Below are 20513 nucleotides of genomic sequence, written 5' to 3'. Positions count from 1 at the left end.
AGAGTAATGTATTTTTATAAAATATATACTATGAATGTGCTTGATATTGATATACTTTTTTCATATTAAGAAAAGTAGTTTAGCAATATTATTTCCATTGTTTTCAATTTGAGGTTCTCAGAGCAAGCCTTTTGCAATTGTTTGTGCAATTAGGTTTTACGTCAGTTTCGGAGATTATCTATTATACAGAGCTGTGATATCAGTATTGTATTGGGGGAAAAAAAGGATTAGTGGATCCCTACTGAGCAGTTTTCACACCTCACCCCAAGCTTTATCTACCTGTAAGAATCACTAACCCAAAGATTCTATAGAAGGTTTAGTCAGTGGTTTAAATGTTTTCAAAAAGTAATCTACATTCATGCTTATACATATCTATCGTATGTGTAAAATTTAGGTCGGTGAATCTTATATAGGTTTTGTAAATCTTTGTGTTATGTGGATGATTCAGTGCTTTCTGTTCACCAACTATTCTGTAGAAATGCATTTGGTCCAAATGTGTAGGTAGGAAACAGAAGGTACTAATTGCAACTCACCGTCTGCTAATTAGGGCTAGATATGGAGAATGCCCTTCTGTGGCTGTTTTCTTTCTTTCAGTCCTCCATTATTCACTGACCACCCCTCCACACACACACAGACACACACCATCCCTCCCTCCCTATATGGCTTCAATTAACTTATGATAAATGCTGTGGCTTCTCACATCCTTTTCCTTCTTCTTTATCAGTCTTTAGTGTGTGATGCCTTCGGATCAGGGAGGAGCTCAGGACTCAGATTTTGGTGGCACAGGGTTGGTCTGGTAGCTACTGCCATAGCCGCTGATGGACGTGGAGTTGGTGATGAGCTCGACAGGCGATGTATTGCCTGGGCCAAGGTATGCTCGGTGGCTGGGCATGGGAGAGGGTGTCTCACTGGGGTTTTTGCCCAGGATGAAACGTGTCTCATCCTCCAGGTTGGAGGTGTCCTTTGTCAGGCTCTTGCGGTAGGAGACGGACAGTTTGTTGGAGCCATCAGGGAGCCAGTTAAAGTGACGTGCAATGAAGACCAGTGGCAGAGGGAGCATGGCTACGATAATGAGAGCGAAACACATGGCCAGAGCCCATGGAGGGTAGCTCTGGAAGCGTTCTAGCGCCTATAGAGAGAAGACAAAATAGAGGAGTCTGAGGTAATGTTGATACACAGGTCATGCCATATCAGTAAAAGATAATGATGTCTGACAAATAATTTCAAGTGCAGTATACCCCTTTGATATACAGTAGATCACAATAAAAACAAACACTCTTGTGGTATAAGTTCTCTTTGAAGGAAACACACACACACACACACACACACACACACACACACACACACACACACACACACACACACAAAAGCTTCAACCCCAAATCAGAAAAAGTTGGGAAGGTATGTTGAAATTGTAATTAAAACTGAAAACAATGATTTGTAAATAATCTTTGACCTGTATTACACTTACAGTAAAACAATATAACACTTGTTTCAGTTTTGATTCTTGCAACTCATTTCAAGAAAAGGTTGGGACGGTATTGCATTTACCACTTTGCAATGTTGCCATTCCTTCTTACAACTCCCTCTTCTTCCACAGCCCTGCCTTTGTAATGTGTGCAGAATGTGGTTTTGCATTGTCTTGTTGAAATATCCCTGGAAAAGATGTCGTCTTGAAGGCAGCATATGTTGCTCCAAAATCTCATTGTACTTTTTTGCATTAATGCTGCCATCACAGCAATGTAAGTTATCTTTGCCAAGGGCACTGACACAACCCCATACCATGACAGACCCTAGCTTTTGGACTAGTTGCTGGTAAAAGTCTGGATGGTCCGTTTTGTCTTTGGTCTGGAGCATGCCGCATCCATTTCTTGCAAAAAAAGACCTGAAATACTGATTCTTTTGACCACAATACATGTTTCCACTGTGTGATGGTCCATCCCAGATACCTCTGAACCCAGAGATGTTGACGGTGCTTCTGGACACAGTTAACATAAGGCTTCCTTTTTGCACAGTAAAGTTTTAACTGGCATTTGTGGATGCAACTCCATACTGTAGTGCTTGACAAATGTTTGCCAAAGTAATCCTAAGCCCATGTGGTTATATCAGCTATAGATGAATAATGGTTCTTGATCCAGTGCTGTCTGAGGGATCAAAAATCACAGATGTTCAGCTTACGCTTGTGCCCTTGCCCTTTACCCACCAAACAATTCCTTGAATTGTTTAATAATATTATGCACCACAGAGGGTCATATATCCAAATCCCTTCGTATCTTTCTGTGGGGAATAATGTCTTCAAACATTTCGATAATTTCCTCGAGCGTTTGTTGACAAACTGGAGATCCTCGGCCCATCTTTGCTCCTCAAAGATTAGGCCTTTTCTGGATACTGATTTGTACCAAATCATGACTACAATCACCTGTTGACATCACCTATTTCAAAATCACATCATTATTTAATTGTTTTACCTCATTCCTAACTCTAAATTGCCCCGTCCCAATTTTTTTTGGAATGTGTTGCAGGCCTGAAACGCAGGAATGGATGTATATTAACAAATGAAATTAAATTGACTGGACAAAACATGAACTATCTTGGGATCATAATGTCTGCAAGTCAAAGTCAGTTTATAAAACACTGCTTTCTTTTTTATTTGCACTTTCCATACTGTCCCAACTTTTTCTGATTTGCGGTTGTACGTAATTCAATTAAAACTACCAAAAATATGATCTTGTATTTCATGGTTATCATAGTGTGAATTGTTCATATGGTTCCCCCGCTAGTCATAAGTGAATGACATAAATAGGCATTTTTAAGCTGGGTTTCACTCACCTGGTCCTGAACCCATGCATTGTATCCCGGTGGACTGATGGCCATCTCAATGATACTAGCAGTAATAAGAACAAGGAGGCAGGCTGGAGACACATACTTCCACAGATAAAAGTACAACCTGTATGGTTTGAAACCCAGCATATCTTCTAGATCCTGCATGAACCTGATAACACACCATAGAAGAATTCTGCATGAATTTTTTAAACTGATTATAGTAAAACAGAGATGATATTATAACACGTTTTGTGTTACAAATTTTCTGTGTTATTTCTGGGCAAAGTCTGGGTAATTTCGTCCTGTTTTAAAATAACTTCTAAAGGTCAGCATACTTATACAAAGAAACTTGTGCACAAACTCATCAGACAGAAAGCATTGATAAAAATGCACAGTGTACCTTTTGGTGCCATAAATCCAGGCCACAGATATATTTTCCAAGATGACTACGATTGTGAGGGGAAGGCCAGCAGAGTAGTCATCAAACATGGTGACGAAATAATTTCCTGATCGTTGGACGAATAACAGGCCGCAGAAAAATGCAACGATACAGCAAACCACTGAGGACGAATAAGTGTCAGAGGTTATCTAGTGAAATGAGACATCTAAAAGAAATGAGACACTGTCTCACAGTCTACTCCCATACAACAGATGCACACTGCACCAGATTAGGGCCAAATCTAGCAATGCATGTGCTCCAGATCCACATAGCAGAGCTGGGCCAAGGTTGTTTTTCACAATAGCCCAAAAGTGGAACTGAGCCGTTTTACAGATCTGCGCCAAACAAGATTTAGAGTTGTTCCAAGTTAACAAAGACTACTGTTACATTCTGGCCCTAAGCTAATGCAGGGCTGAATGTTATGGTAAAAAAATATAGTTCAGTTAACAAAATTATGAATATTTTCACTACAGCATGCGTTTGCAAAAATAAATTTTAAACTGGCAAACATAAAACCACATACTCAAAAGTTTATAAAGTGGATTTATGTTTTCAGTGCAGTATTTAAGCATAAACCACTCTGTGGTTCTTATCTGAAAGCTCATGAGCTGGATGGTAATGCGCAAAAGCTTGATAACAGTAAAGCTCTTTATGACCAATGTAATCATGTTTCTTGATGTCTTCACTGGTAGCTTGGAAGGCAACTGGGTTCTTGTGAACAGCCACCAGTGTCCTATTTATAATGTCCTACTCACAAACACACACAGGTAGCAGTACTTTTGGGTGGATAACACGCATCCAGTTAATGACAGAGGGAACCTGTAGTATCTGTTTGCAGACTCATAGTACTACAACTTTAGACCCCAACTTTTAGACCTGCACTCCCTCGAGTAGCAAATTTCTGAAATAGGGATACATTTATTAATTCATATGATTAAAATTTATGTCTGGAATGTGTATATTTTTGTAAAGTTGCTTTGTGACATGTATTGTTAAAAGCGCTACACAAATAAAATTGAATGGAATTGAAATGCAGCTACACCTTCAGCTCCATTAGGAGTACACCCATCCATCCATCCATCCATCCATCCATCCATCCATCCATCCGTTATCTGTAGCCGCGTATCTTATTCTACAGGGTCGCAGGCAAGCTGGAGCCTATCCCAGCTGACTATGGGCGAGAGGCGGGGTACACCCTGGACAAGTCGCCAGGTTATCACAGGGCTTAGGGGTACACCAGATATGACATATCTTGACATGAGAGTATGGGTCGGAGAGTGAGGAACTGTGCTCTGCGTATAAATATAAAATATGAACATAACATCTCATCTCATTATCTCTAGCCGCTTTATCCTGTTCTACAGGGTCGCAGGCAAGCTGGAGCCTATCCCAGCTGACTACGGGCGAAAGGCGGGGTACACCCTGGACAAGTCGCCAGGTCATCACAGGGCTGACACATAGACACAGACAACCATTCACACCTACGGTCAATTTAGAGTCACCAGTTAACCTAACCTGCATGTCTTTGGACTGTGGGGGAAACCGGAGCACCCGGAGGAAACCCACGCGGACACGGGGAGAACATGCAAACTCCGCACAGAAAGGCCCTCGCCGGCCACGGGGCTCGAACCCGGACCTTCTTGCTGTGAGGCGACAGCGCTAACCACTACACCACCGTGCCGCCCCTGAACATAACATATTAACCTAAAATTTTGGAAATAATGATTAATTTCATTTCTTAATATAAATATACTATTTTATGACTCCCATGGTGATGTGACCCAGAACTGTCAAGACTATTGTGTCCAGTGACTAGGTAAGTCATCCAAATGTAAGCAGCTCATTAATATCACAGATACTCAAAAATACATTCCTAAAATAATATAGAAATGCATTAGTGAGTACACAAGTGCATGTTTGTAGAAGTTCTCACCAGTCAAGATCTCCTTGCGTATTTTGAAGGTGTCAAGGATGGGAGTAGTGATTCCAGTCATGGTGCCAATCATGCTTCCCAGTCCCAAGTTGATCAGCATGAAAAAGAACATCACTGACCAAAATGGAGATGCTGGGAAGTGTGTCATGGCCTCTGTAAAGGCAATGAAGGCCAAACCAGTGCCTTGGACAGCCTACAGGTGAAATGAGACAGAGATAACTTAGACAGAGACAGAATTTTTTGGCAAAAAACTGTCATTGGTCCAGAATAAGTAAGGAGTAAAACACATTGGGGCATGCTATTATAGGAGAATACGGTGGTGTGATGTCATTCCCACCCAGAGGCTGATTGTTTTCCAATAATACCACATCCCAAAGTGTTTTTATTCAGTACCAATCATAATTTTGGACACACCTTCTAATTCCATAGGTCTTCTTTATTTTTGTTAATTAAAAGTCACTTCATGTCTTAAAGTAATGATGGATGTCGTTTCTCTTTACTTACTTGAGCGGTTCTTGGCATAATATCGATTACTACAGTTGTGGAATAGGGCTATTTACTGTATTTTTATTATTTACTGTTTACTCTTTGATCTCAAACCCATTAAGAAGGCCATAAATTGCACTAATTAACTTTTGACGAGGCACCTGTTAACTGAAAAGCATTCCAGGTGATTACCTCATGAAGCTGGTTAAGATAATGCCAATAGTGTGCAAAGCGTCATCAAGGTAAACGGTGGCTACTTTGAAGAATCTAAAATATGAAACATTTTTTAAAACTTTTTGTTTACCACATAATTCCATATATGTCCCATATGTTATTTTATAGTTTTGATGTCTTCAGTATTGTTCTACAATTTAGAATACAGAAAAACCTATGAAAGGGAAAGCATGTCTAAACTTTTATTGGTATTGTGTGTGTGTGTGTGTGTGTATATATATATATATATATATATATATATATATATATATATATATATATACACACACACACACACACACACACACACACACAGTACTGTGCAAAAGTGTTAGGTACATGCAAAGAAATGCTGTAGAGCAAAGATGCCTTCAAAAATAATGAAATTAAATGTTTCTACATTAAAAAAGAACATGAAGCTTAATAAACAGTAATGCATGAAAAAACTCAATATTTGGTGTGAGACGACCCTTTGCTTAAAAAAATTAGCCTCAGGTACAGTTAGTGCAGTTTCATAAGGAACTCAGCTGTAAGTTTTACTGAGCATCTTACAGAATCAGTCACAGTTCTTCTGGACACTTTGACGGTTGCACTTCCTTCTTATTTTTGCAGCAAAACACAGCAGCCTTCATTATGTTTTGGTCTGAAAATTGTCTCTTATGTAATATGCTGCTTTCTTTACTGACAAACATTTTTCTGTGACATTTAATTTTGTGCCGGAAAACTAATGTTTAGAACTGGGGATGTCCCGATCCGATCACGTGATCGGAAATCGGGCCCGATCACATGGTTTCAGACTCGATCGGAATCGGGCATTGCCTCCCGATCAGGGATTGGATATATATCTATATAATATATTCTCATTTTTAACACATCAATAGCTATGCGTTGGCACAGAGTGAGACCAGACCTCTTGTCTCAACATGGCAACATCAACGCGTGCGGCATGACATCACTTTGTAGCGGAGACGCTATTGGTTATTGGCTGCCTGTTGCCGGCAAAGTTGAACACGGAAGCAGTTCGAAGCGGAAAGCAAAGCATGAGATCATTTTTTTTGTTGTTGTTGGATGACAAAAGAAACGGGCTCAAACCTGAAAGGGTAGAAATGCTTGTTTTCATCAAGAAAAACGTTCATTTCCTTAATTGAAATTACTGTACACCACTGTGAGATGCGTTCTTAAAAGCAAATTACTGGCACTGTGGCACTTTATTTTTTTTTATTTGTTTAAATTCCTGCCAGGTATTTTAAGGTTATTTTTTTTAATTTGTTATTTATTGTTCAAACTGCCTCATGTAAGTACTCTGTTTGCTAACGGAGTTGTTGGATGTTAAAATAAGGTGTTAAATAAAAAATGAGGAACATCCTGGATCCGTTTCTTTCCTCGTCTTTATTTTTTATGGATTATAAGAAGTATTGGATCGGGACTCGGTATCGGCAGATACTCAAAATCAAATGATCGGTATCGGATCGGAGGGCAAAAAAACCTGATCGGGACATCCCTATTTAGAACTCTAAAGTGTTTTTGTGCACACATGATAATGTAGAATTCATAAAATAAAAGTCTATAACAAAGTTTGTACTAAAAAATATGGTGCCTAAGACTTTTACACAGTAAAAGTGTGTGTATATATATATATATATATATATATATATATATATATATATATATATATATATATATATATATATATAATTTTCTGTTATGGAACATAAGTGAAACAAGTTAGGCTATCACTTCTATTATAACAATATAACAATAATATCTATGAACAGTCATTCCTTCACCAGCTGTCTATTCTGAATAGAAAGTTCTGACACTGGAGACTCCTTCCAAAAAGGCTACATAACCATCTCTTCACAGAAAACTTCACAATATCGATAATTACACAGGATTTTAAATCAGTTTATGTGGCACATCTGCCATACAAGTCTCTGTGTCAGTTGTTATTATGCATTAATATAAATCCTGCAGTCGGAACGGTCAGTATTGCGCTGTTGCAGAATATTACTTAGCACTTTCTGACCGATCAAAATTGAGCATTCAGCAGTGCTGTTTTTAAGAATATTTAATCACATAATTAAAATCTGAACTAATCCAAATGTAAAATAAAGATGCAAAGTTGATCAGACAGTATAAACATAACCAAACAGCATTAGCTCAGTGGATTTTAAACTGACTTTATTGAGTTCATCCTCCAGTAGACACTGCTCCAGTCCCAGCTGAGCAAAGCTGTCCTCCTTCACAATTTTAATCACTTCATACATCTCAGCATAGTCTGATGAGGTGAGGTGGGAGAAATTAACATGAGGCGGGATCAGATCATGACTCAGCACATTGGAGTTCAGGTAGCCCAGAATCTTCTCAGCATTCCTAGAACAAGAACTCAGCCATCAGATGATACCTGATAGCAATTTTGCACACTAATCTTTAATCACATCACTAACCAACCTTTTGCATACCTTATGAACTATTCTTTCATTGAATAATGTCTCATAAATTTGCTGATTACATTCAGATTTTATCATATTAATAGCAAATATAGTAAAATGGTGCACTCACTCCACCACACATTTTTCGTTCATGATGTTAGCCTTGAAACCAAGCACAGCAAACACCACCAGCGTGGCCAGGATGGAGGTAAGAAAATTGATCACAGACACTAAGACAGCATCAAAATGGCAGTTGTTGTCCCTCTTGTTGTAACTGGAGAAAGCAATGACTCCACCGAAACCCAGACCCAAAGCAAAGAAGACCTGCGTTGCAGCCTCACGCCATACTTGTGGCTCCAGCATGATCTCCAGCTGCAGGAATATGTATTCAGTGGAATGTTCATCTATTTCTGCTCAATTATTGAAGCAGAGCTCATGCATGATCAAGAACACTTGACAATTTTCCTTTCTTAGTCATGTAATGATTTATTACTTGAAAATTACTTTCCTGTATCTATTTATATGCACCTACTTAATAACTCAGTCTCATGGTCCCTTTCGGTCATGCATGAGTAATGAGTAATAAATTTATAACTCTATTAATATGCATGACTTTATTCTGAGTTCACCACCAGGGGGAGACAGCAGTCAGAGTTGCACGCTAAGGAGAAATTGGCTTCTGTTCAGAGAAGTTGACTAAATCAGTGTCAGAGCATATTCTGCAATCCTGCTGCTTACACATGTGGCAAAAATAAGTCTTTTGAATAACTGTGTATTTGTGTGAAACTTCTTACCTTTGGCGTGAACATGTGAGCAATGCCGTCTACAGCCCCCTTAAGAAACAATCCACGTACCAGGAAGCAGAAGAGCACCACATACGGGAACAGAGAGCTGAAGTACATCACCTAAGGAGGTCCCCATAGTGCACAAGGATTAGAAGAAAGTTTTCTTAACAAGATCAAATACATGATCTGATAAACGACTCAAAGCTCTGTCTTTTCATCCTCTTCTTGGGCTGTTTCACAATCAGGGTATATTTTTTGGGTCCACAATAGTCCAAAAATCAAAGCTCAGATTTTTGTGTTTCTCTGCTGCCAAAAATTACCTTTTGAGATGAAAATTAACTGCACAGAATTTCAGAGCTACAGGTCATATACTGGGCATTTTACTTGTGGTGAGAAGACGGCATATAGTGTATTTCTAAAATTGACCCACTTTCTTATAGTCCACAAGAGTAAGATATACAAAGTGAAAAACTGTTGACTTGTATGGGGTTTTTAGTGCAAATTTTCAAGTACTGTGCAGTGATGTTTGTACACGGTGGTAACTGTAATAACAACTGAAGTGGTGACGATCCTTGTGGTTTTCCAGAGATGGCACTTTTTGACAGACACACATTTCCACCACATGTGAAGCTCTGCTGCAAATGTGTCTCACATCTGTTTCAAGTCCTGCTTTTTACTGTGCAACAACAGAGTATTCTGCTTCAAAAGAGACAAATATTTTCTTCAAAATCATTTACAACCTAATCGTATGGTGTTTTTTGGAGAGGACTTTTTTGACAGACACAGCATCCTGTCAGAGGCATTTAGTTTGCCAAAAAAAAGTACCTTCCACTTAAATATCTTTCCATTGTGAATGAAAGTATGCGTCCCTAAGTAAAACCTCATTAGTGCTAAAAATGCAATCCTGAATTTAACCAGTAAAATCTAAATGTAATCATTAAAATAGAAATAAATGAAATGACCACGAGGTCGGGGTGGCACGGTGGTGTAGTGGTTAGCGCTGTTGCCTCACAGCAAGAAGGTCCAGGTTCGAGCCCCGTGGCCGGCGAGGGCCTTTCTGTGCGGAGTTTGCATGTTCTCCCCGTGGGTTTGCTCTGGTTTCCCCCACAGTCCAAAGACATGCAGGTTAGGTTAACTGGTGACTCTAAATTGACCGTAGGTGTGAATGGTTGTCTGTGTCTATGTGTCAGCCCTGTGATGACCTGGCGACTTGTCTAGGGTGTACCCCGCCTTTCGCCTGTAGTCAGCTGGGATAGGCTCCTGCGGCCCTGTAGAACAGGATAAAGTGGCTAGAGATGATGAGATGAGACCACGAGGTCTAAACTGAGTCTGTATTTGACTCTTACAAACATATTTATAAGAACGTAGGTAGGGTTGGTGTGTCCTTGTAAAATAAAGTATAAGAAACTCAAACATATATATATATATATATATATAAAATATATACTCACTGGCGACTTAATTAGGAATGCCCATACACCTGCTGTTTTATGCAGTTATTTAATCAGCCAATCCCTTGACAGCAGCACAATGCATACAGTCATGCAGATACAAATCAAGAGCGTCATTTAATGTTCACTTCAAACATCTGAACGGGAAAAATTGTGATCCCTCTGATTTTCACTGTGGCATGGATATTGGTACCAGATGAGTATTTCAGAAACTGCTGATCTCCTGGGGTTTTTACAAACGACAGTCTCCAGAGTTTACACAGAATGGTGTAAAAAACAAAAAACACTGAGTAAGCGACAGTTCTGTGGGTGGAAGTGTCTTGTTGACAAGAGAGGTCAGAGGAAAATGGCCAGATTGGTTTGAGCTGCCAGGAAGGATATAGTAACTCATATAATCACTCTTTAGAACCGTGATGAGCAGAAAAGCATCTCAGCATGCAACAACAGAAGACCACATTGGGTTCCACTTCTGCCAGCCAAGAACAGGAATCTTAGGATCAAGAACAAGTTCCTATTAAAGTGGCTGGTAAGTGTATACTTGACCTAGTTGCAGGAGGTAGTTGGTGTTATTCAAAAAGACAACCACGATTGTGAAACAGCCCTCTTAGATAGATAAGTAGTCAATCATCAAAATATATAGGTGCTTAAAATCTTCGGTGGTTAAAAAGTACAAAAAATATAAAAATGGATAGGATTGAACTTTTGTACTGAGCTTGAGATTCACCTTTCCAGAGGACTGGATACCCTTAATGACGGCCAGGCAGACAATGATCCACGCAGCCAGCAGAGACAGAGTCATCCTCCAGTTCAGCCCTCCACTCTCCGCAATAGTGCTGGTTATGTTTAGTGTTTCACGATACCAAAAATATGTTGTGGCAGAGCTTTTCTCGCACTCTGGCTCTATAACTGCTCAGGAAGAAAAGCAGGAAGGCAAGATACTAACTGTGAGTCATCATTTAAGTACTCACAGTTAGTGAGTAGTCATCTGCATTCAATACAGCTAAAGTATGAGGCGGTCTAGGAAAACCCATTGTATGTCACTGTGACTGTAATATTTTCATATATATAACTTATCTTGACACCTCAACAAAGAAAAAAAAACATTTCACCAAATCACATGCATTTTTAAAATGTTTTTAATCTTGCTTGGACTATGTTCCTGCAAATCTTACTAGCTAATTGTAATTTCCCCATATAGTAAATGTCACAATTTGATCAAGTTGTTGGATCGTTACATGCTGTAATAAAGCAGACATGAGCCTAATCAGTTCAGTTTGTAATCAGGTAATGAATTTTAAAAGTGTCTGTCATGCTCCTGAATGAAATGTTATGCCTTTTCACTTTTGGGGCTAACCAGACATTAATGCTACAGCTTTATTCTGGTTGAGAAACATGCAAAAAGAAATATATTTTAGTCGAGGAAAACCTGTAATATTCAAAATTTCATCATGTAAGAGACTTTCTACATATGACATGCATGTGCTTACATTCAAATCAGGGATATACTGTATTTTTACATTAAAATGGCATAGAAGAAAAAATAATCAACAAAATAAAATTGTATGTACTATTTTTAGTGTCACTAAAGAACATGAAAAATCATATTTGTGTTACACATGAAAGTCATTTTGGCTTGAGCTAAAGACCTACAAATGACTAGTCTTTGTAAATGTGAAATAAAAATAATTTTTTTTATCCCTGTCATGTTACTACCATCTATTCTTTGTACACAAATCTGTGTACACACCTTCCAAAATGAAGATTTGAGGCATGTAAATGTTTTTTGTCCATTCCCATGAATACTGTGTGTATTACCATTTTGATTAATACAATATACCCTGGGGATTTCAAAATAACTTTTGCTAGGTTATTAGTTTGAAATTAATAGAGATGACAAGGATCAGTGGAATTAAGTACTGAACATAAGATGATAATCGACATTTGATGCATGATTCTCTGTGTTCTCTAGTGTAATCCAATCATCAGCTGGCCAAACCAATAAACAGGCACTGGCATGATGGGAGATATTAAATATAACAGTTGGATCTGTTAAAACAGCTTTAAAAGCCATAATGATGCTTCTGCATAGTAATATATGTCAAACATTTGCTTCTTCTGTCCAAGGAGTCTATATGCTTATGGAGCTTGCAACCTGACAAAAGCATCTGAATGTCAATTTCTTTTATGTTTATATTCTATACATTATATTCTGTGTGTACATTTACATTTTTGCAGATTTTTTTCTTTGTTTTGAACTTTCTAGACCAAAGATTTCCCTTTTAAAATATAAATTTCTCAATTACAGGTTATAGTTTTGAAACTTAAAAAAAAAAATTTGAATCTTAAATATAAATAGGTGAAGCACCTGACATTCCCAGGGAAAACAGCTGGGTGAATAGTGGTATTAAACACTAAGTGCTAACATTCTAGCCATTTAGGCTACGCGAACATTAGCTGCTAGCAAAGTTGGCTGCTTAATTGAATGAAGCTATTTTAATAGAACTTAAAAGCTTTAGATCTACTTAACTCATTACAGTTCAGAGCTTCCATTTTTCTTCCACTTTACTCCACATTCCTTCACTTGACTTTACAGACACGGGTGTAAGAAACAACTGTGATGAGCTAAATGCTGAGTTTGATCACTCTGAAAACATCTACTTTTCTCTGGGAATCCCAGATGCTTTAGCTTTGTCCTAATTTGCATAAACTAGTATATGAAATTTATTTATTTATTTATCCATCTATTTATTTATTTAGGGTTCAATAAAGGAAAGGCTTCAGAAGAAGAAGATCACAATTTCAATTTTCAGATCCCTTCGCAATTTGACAGATCTTGAGCATTTTTTTTTCTACAAGGAAGAGTGGAATAAAATGGCCAGATCAAGATGTGCCAAGTTGGTAAACTCTTTCCCAAAATATTGAATTCTGTATTACAAGCAAAGGAGCTTTAACAAAGTATTAGTTAGGAAGTGTGCAGACTTAGACAACCTGGTTATTGTATGTTTTTTCTTTTATTTTTTCTAAAGCTTTTCTGTCTGCTTTTCACTTGAATTATTTTGGTTTCATATAGAAAAGATTTTACTTGATTGTTTCTGGTTTCACTTTTCACATCAAAACCCCCCTGCAATTTTAACAGGGGTGTGTAGACTTTTTACATCCACCATATATACAAGGGTGAGTCAAATGAAACCTTAATTTCTTTATTGGGCATTGTTTATTGCAAATAGTTGGCACAAAACTGTCTCATTTTTCTACACAATCTCCATTTTGTTCGGTACGAGTGTTTTAGTGCTTAACGAAAGTCAAGATTCCTCTTTAGAATTCAATTCTAATTCATGCTGCACTTTTAAGGTTTTCATTTGACTCAGTCTTGTAAGCCATATATACAAAATCAATATTAAATTACTTTTGTCAGCTTCCAAGTTCCATACATGTAAGTAATCAGATATGTATATAGCTTGCTATTAAAATAGTAGAAGCTCACAGAGCAGAACCATATACAACAGTGCGGTGCTATATCTGCTTTATATCTGGAAACAGTAAGCCTTAAAACGTTGCTTTCAATATTGTAGCACACTCACAGGCTTGGCTTCCATTTCTCCGGATGGGACAGTCAGCCCACGGCAGAGGGAACTGGAATGACTGGAAAAAGTAGAATATGCTCCAGCCAATGATCACATTGTAGTACAGACCCACAAAGCCACACACCTCCAGACAGAGAAGAAAAGACAGAGAAAATGACCATTTTGTATTCTGCAGTTTTTAAAATATAAATTTATACATTGTTGATGTTTTTAGATCCAGTGTGCAAAATGGCTTCTGGCTCCATCACAGGTTCACAGCCAGGGGAGTCAGTGAATTATTAAAGCACATTTTCTCTGTAGCATGGGCCACTCTCTTTGTGTCTATTAATAGCTGCTCTTCTCACAGCAGACCCACTTCTAGGCAGTTCAGGACTGTTTTACTTGTTTTAAATACTGATCTGTCCCTCAAACTGGCACCTCACTGAAAACAAGATGGCCATGATGCAAGATCAGTTCATGAAGAGAATACAGCAGATGCAGCATCTTCTACTGCTTTTGGCAACAAAGAAGACTTCTCGCAGTGGCGCACAGAGACCAGTTTTTGTCACTATATGCAATATGTGATGATACAGGGAAAATTTTGTTCAGCTGATTCTGGTTGGTCTACAGCTTGAGTCAGAGAATTAACCAACAGCCAGGCAGATGGCGGATCAGGGCTGAGTGACTCATCAAAAAATGTATGGGTTCTTCACTTCATTTCACTAAACATCAAGTCCCAGTTTGGAATAAAGCAGTCATCAGTCACTGCATTGAAGGTATTCTGCTGTCCAGCTAGAACAGTTACAGTACATTACTCACTCTGTGTGAACTGGTGGATTATGTGATCTGTGATAATGTCATTCATAAACCAGAGTTGAGTGTGTACCCAGCCACAGCTATTTTTATAGTCTGGAATGACCTGACATAAAAATCTGCTGCCATCTCTCTAGACTACCATACGAAACCCATACAGAAAGCTGAAAAACTTTAGTTAACTAATCAGTTATCAGCCTGCATTTTTCTCCATTTGCTCACCATTAGGCTGGACACGCCAATGCCACCCAGTCGAGGGTAAACATAGTTCCAGACACCAATGCTTCCTCTGCGGATCCTCTGACCCACTGCCAATTCCAGGAAGAAAAGTGGGATGCCAATGAGGATGAGGAGGATGAAATAGGGGACAAGGTAGGCACCTGAAAACAAGATAACATCATTATCTTGTTATGATGATGTAAAGATATATAAAGATATTATATTTTCCACAACATGGGACAATACTACCAATGGTTTAAGCACACTGTGTGTCATTTATAAAGCTGGATACAAACAAATGTATTCAAAAATTGTTTCAGGAGCATTTACAGAAATATTGTTTTCATGATCATACTCCGAGTTCAGAAAAAGGTTTGTAGCCCACAAGAGCTTGTGAGTTTTTTAAAATGTATATATAAGCAGACTCATAAATGTCAACTTTGATCAATAAGATTCAAATCCTATAAATGGTAATGACTTACTGAATTTTTATATGGATTATGCTATCAAATTTAAACCCTGTAAAAGGAGGAACCCTTCATGTGTGCCCATGGAGGCCAACATGCTGCAGTTTCTGAGCTGAATTACTGGAATGTGGAGCACATACTGTGTTTAGCAGTGGCTCTTTCACCATTTAGTCATGATTTTGCTATTTCAGCTCTCTCTGAGCTTAGCCTTTTATGTACGGTGGCCGAGAGAGGCCACAACACCTCCCGATTAAGACAATAGTTCCAAATGAAGACAACAGTCGCAAATGCAGAAAATACATGCATTAATTTGACAACACGTAGTTGCATCATGAAACTTCTTGCAAATTGAGAAAACAATTGTATACATAGAGAACACAAACAAATATATATATATGCAGCAATTTGATTTGATAACATGTCTGCTACAATTTCAGACAACACATGCAAAAAGAGAAGCATGCTGCACACAGCCACAACACAATGGAAGTATTCATAACACAACACAACAGAAGTAGCCACAACACAAATGCCACCACAGTTACAGCATTAAACCTATTATTATTATCCTCATATACATACAGCTCTTTTATGCTAAAATATTAGCTCTTAAGGCTTTTTTCCACTTCTTTACCTTAACCCTTTGATGCAAAACATATGCACACCCCTTCTAATGCACAACATGGGTCGAAAATGACCCACATTTATTTTCCAGGTTATTTCATGCTGACTGAGTTTTTCTTTGCTCTATCTTTTGAAATCAATTTATTTTATGATTGAATATTCCAAATATTCTTTAAATATCTTGTTTTTAATTACCACAAATCATTAATTTAATTTTTTTCTTTCCTACTTTATGAACAAAAATACTTTTTATATTACTACACATAGGTCATCCAAGTGTGATTTAAAATTAAATGTCTTAATACTATAATAATAATAATAATAATTTGTTTCAAGTAATTACTTTAGCAGTGAATGGGGCCAGTTATTTATTTATTAACTATGTAGTTAGCTAAGCCAACTACAATAAAATTAGCTAACTAATGTCAACAGCTAGGTAGCTAATAGTAATTACTTGTAACTTTCTGACAAGTAATCTACTCACTCTCAAGGTAACCTAAACATAATCAATTTTTTTCTAAGGTAATGTGAGAACAATTGAAAAACATTACTTACATGTATTAGATGGGCAAAGGGCGCTGTGCTGAGCTGTGAAATGTCTGACACAAGCACAATTCACAGTTCCCACCAAACGCTGTAGTAAATGCATGTGGGTCGTTTCTGACCCATGTGTGTAAACTTGATGTAGAATTACAAAAGCTGTGCTTGTTCATAACTTAAGAAAGGAAAAATAAAAATGATGATTTCTGCTAAACAAAAACAAGATATTTACTGCATATTTGGAAAAGTAAATGACAAAATGAATTTATTTCAAAAGTATATCATAGAAATACATGAAATACATGAAATAACCTGGAAAATGAATGCAGGTCGTTTCTGACCCATGTTGTGCATTAGAAGGGTAGTGATACAAAAAGGGTTTTTATTCAAAAAGTAAGAAAGGAAAAAATAAAATAAGGATGTATGATGATCAAAAACAAGTTAATTGAGGAATACCTTGAATACTGAATGATGGAATTAATTTATTGCAAAGATATAGAAGATAAAAACTCAGCCAGGTCAATTTTGACCCATGTTTTGCATCAAAGGGTTAAAGCATATTATTGAGTATCTACAGTGAAACTAATAGGGAATGTGTGTGAGTAAGTAAGGTATGTCTGTGAGTTCAAGGGGTTAAGATGGGACCACTGTATCACTGCTCACTTCTGAATCACTATTTCACATTTCCATAATGGATCTCAGATATTAAAAAAAAAAGACCAAACAAACAAACAAACACACCCAAGAATACACCTGTAGTGTATTTTTTTTTCCTCTGGAATGAATCTTGCTAAACTAATTAAAATCACATAAGGATAGCTGAAAGCCCAGTAAACATGAGTGAGCAGATAGAGCCTGATGTGATACAATGAAACAGCAAATCACTTAGAGGCTTGACGTCAAGCAGCTCCATGGTGATGGAGATTTCAGTCCGAGATGACCAGTAACACCTTCATCCTGCTTTTCGTGAGTCTCTGTTTGAAGTCAGAGAGAGCACTCTCAAAATAACCGCATAGCAGACAGGGACTAATACTTAATGATCAAAAAAAAAAAACCCTGCTCGCTTTCAGTTTGATTGTGAAGCTTGTTTGCTGTTGGGTGGCACACCACTGCTCTGTTTAGCCTTTTGGTCCATGAGTTATTTAGGCTGCCTTATAATGAAAGGGAAATTGCAGGCCTTGCATATAACTATAGGAGACAGACAGAAGGGAATACAGTGGGATAGAGAGTGAGAGAGAGATAGGATAAAGGGGACTAGACCCAGTGGGATGTCAAAAAGAAAGATGCAGCTCCATAGCTACTGCACAAGACAGGACATGTCTGATTTCCATGCTTTACCTGTAGTGCTTTTACCAGCACTAAAATATAGAACTATGTCTATATCTTAAAATATCTCTTCTTGATCAAAATGCATGAACGATGCACATACAATATCTTAAAAAATGTCTAAAACTTGTCTAAAAATGATGGAACTCATTTTCCCCCACAATCCTGCTAATGACAGGGAAATTACAGGCATTAATGTTTATTATGGCGTTGTCAGAAAAGCAACAAAACCACATAAATGTCTCAACCTTCAACTATAAAGCGTTGGGGTGTGCAAAAATATTGTTTTTCAATGTCATCTCATTATCTCTAGCTGCCTTATCCTGTTCTACAGGGTCGCAGGCAAGCTGGAGCCTATCCCAGCTGACTACAGGCGAAAGGCGGGGTACACCCTGGACAAGTCGCCAGGTCATCACAGGTTGTTTTTCAATCATTTTAAAAAATTCATCGAATTCAGTATTGATCTATAACATTTATGGATTAATCTTTTAGGCTAATATGCATTTTTGTGTGAACGATTTTCTAGGTTCATTTCCGCTACGATTAAACATCTCATCTCATCTCATTATCTCTAGCCGCTTTATCCTGTTCTACAGGGTCGCAGGCAAGCTGGAGCCTATCCCAGCTGACTACGGGTGAAAGGCGGGGTACACCCTGGACAAGTCACCAGGTCATCACAGGGCTGACACATAGACACAGACAACCATTCACACTCACATTCACACCTACGGTCAATTAGTCACCAGTTAACCTAACCTGCATGTCTTTGGACTGTGGGGGAAACCGGAGCACCCGGAGGAAACCCACGTGGACATGGGGAGAACATGCAAACTCCGCACAGAAAGGCCCTCGCCGGCCACGGGGCTCGAACCCGGACCTTCTTGCTGTGAGGCGACAGCACTAACCACTACACCACCGTGCTGCCCCACGATTAAACATATTCAGAAAATTAAAAAGACAGGCTCTGACTAGTACTAAAAGCAATTACTAGCACCCCTGCCCCATTTAACGACCTGTGAATGCATAGAGGAAAATCTTTTAGTCTTCACCATGGCTAATGCAAGCTATTTTGTTTCCAGTAACTGTATTTGTAAATTTGTGTTCCCTTACGAGTGTTATTAAACATCTCTCCAAATATGAAAACCTGTTTTATAGTATTTCATATCTTATTCCTATTGAATCAATACAGAATCTGAATCAAATCATTAGCCTGTGAATCAGAATTGAATCGAGTCAGGACATTTGTGCCAATACCAAGCCCAAGTAAATGGTACTCCTGAATAAAATATGAGGTTGGAAAAAAAAATCCCTGTTCCTATAAAAGAGACATTTCCCGTTTCTATTATAATGGTGACTTCTCTGGACAAACAAAAGACAAACTGTGGATGGTTCTGTTTTCTGCAAAATATCTCTCACTTCACTGGATTTTCATCTTCTACACAACAATACTACAATAATACAACAAATACTATTCTGTGCAACAAATGTGATACAACAATATACTAAGCAGTTTTTTTGCATTATCACAATACACAGCCTCAGCAGAGAGAGTAATAGCTGCTGGAAACATAATCTTTCAGGTAACATTATACATCGTGCCTTCTGTAGCCTTGACTAGCCCGTTTATAAAGTGTCTCTGCCTTTGGTTGCCATAAATAACTATACTAAATTGCCAGTTCAATCAAAGAGGAACACAATGACTGCACATTTCAAGCCTTATATAACTGAAAAGGGTTTCTATAAAGGGTTATGAAAAGATTAATCTAGCAGGGTTGTGCCTCTGGTATTTAAATCTACATCTGTAAAGCTGCTTTGTGACAATGTCTATTTTTAAAGTGCTATTTAAATAAAACTAAATTAATTTCAAAAGCCATAAAAAGACATCTAAACTGGTGTCAAGCAACCCAAATAAGCCCACCAGCTTCTTACCTCCTCCATTCTTCTGGCACAAGTAAGGAAAGCGCCAGACGTTCCCCAGTCCCACTGAGAAGCCCACCTGGGCCAGGATGTACTGCAACTTGCTGTTCCAGGCTGGTCGGCCATCCTCCAGGTCTGGAGAGATGTCAGGCTTTGGTGCTGCACCTCCTCCAGCCATGCTCATGCTCATCTGGCTACTCTTATAGTCCATAGGGGCCTCCAGGGCCAGCAGGTCAGCCACAGACTCGGTGACATGCTCATTGCTGTGCTCACGCTGTGTCACTTTACTGCTTTTAGGCATGGCTGAACTGGATTAAGTTGGAAGTAAGAGTGGGACAAGATGGCTGGTATGCTAGTCACCACTCTGAAGAGATAGGGAGTTCTGAGCTGTGTGGGATCAGAGGAGAGAATCAGACATGATTTGGACAAGGATAAGCTTTGAAAAATAGTGGACAAACTATTTAAAATGTTGTGCAAAATAA

At 38.3% G+C, this 20513-nt stretch overlaps 1 protein-coding gene across 1 annotated transcript; it reads right to left on the bottom strand.

Annotated features, from left to right (window-relative positions):
- Window positions 1-760: 760 nt before the first annotated feature.
- On the bottom strand, window positions 761-20332 carry slc6a17 (solute carrier family 6 member 17). Its single transcript, XM_060930838.1, has 11 exons — window positions 20044-20332; window positions 15161-15318; window positions 14144-14270; window positions 11287-11468; window positions 9121-9231; window positions 8457-8698; window positions 8075-8267; window positions 5196-5388; window positions 3224-3383; window positions 2830-2992; window positions 761-1129 (listed from the first exon to the last, which is right to left on the bottom strand). Exons 1-11 carry the CDS (start codon window positions 20330-20332, stop codon window positions 761-763), a joined length of 2187 nt encoding a protein of 728 aa, XP_060786821.1.
- Between the last annotated feature and the right edge of the window lie 181 nt (window positions 20333-20513).

The sequence above is a fragment of the Neoarius graeffei genome, chromosome 10, assembly GCF_027579695.1.
Source record: "Neoarius graeffei isolate fNeoGra1 chromosome 10, fNeoGra1.pri, whole genome shotgun sequence".
Taxonomy (NCBI): domain Eukaryota; kingdom Metazoa; phylum Chordata; class Actinopteri; order Siluriformes; family Ariidae; genus Neoarius; species Neoarius graeffei.
This window is presented reverse-complemented; position numbering and strand designations above follow the sequence as displayed.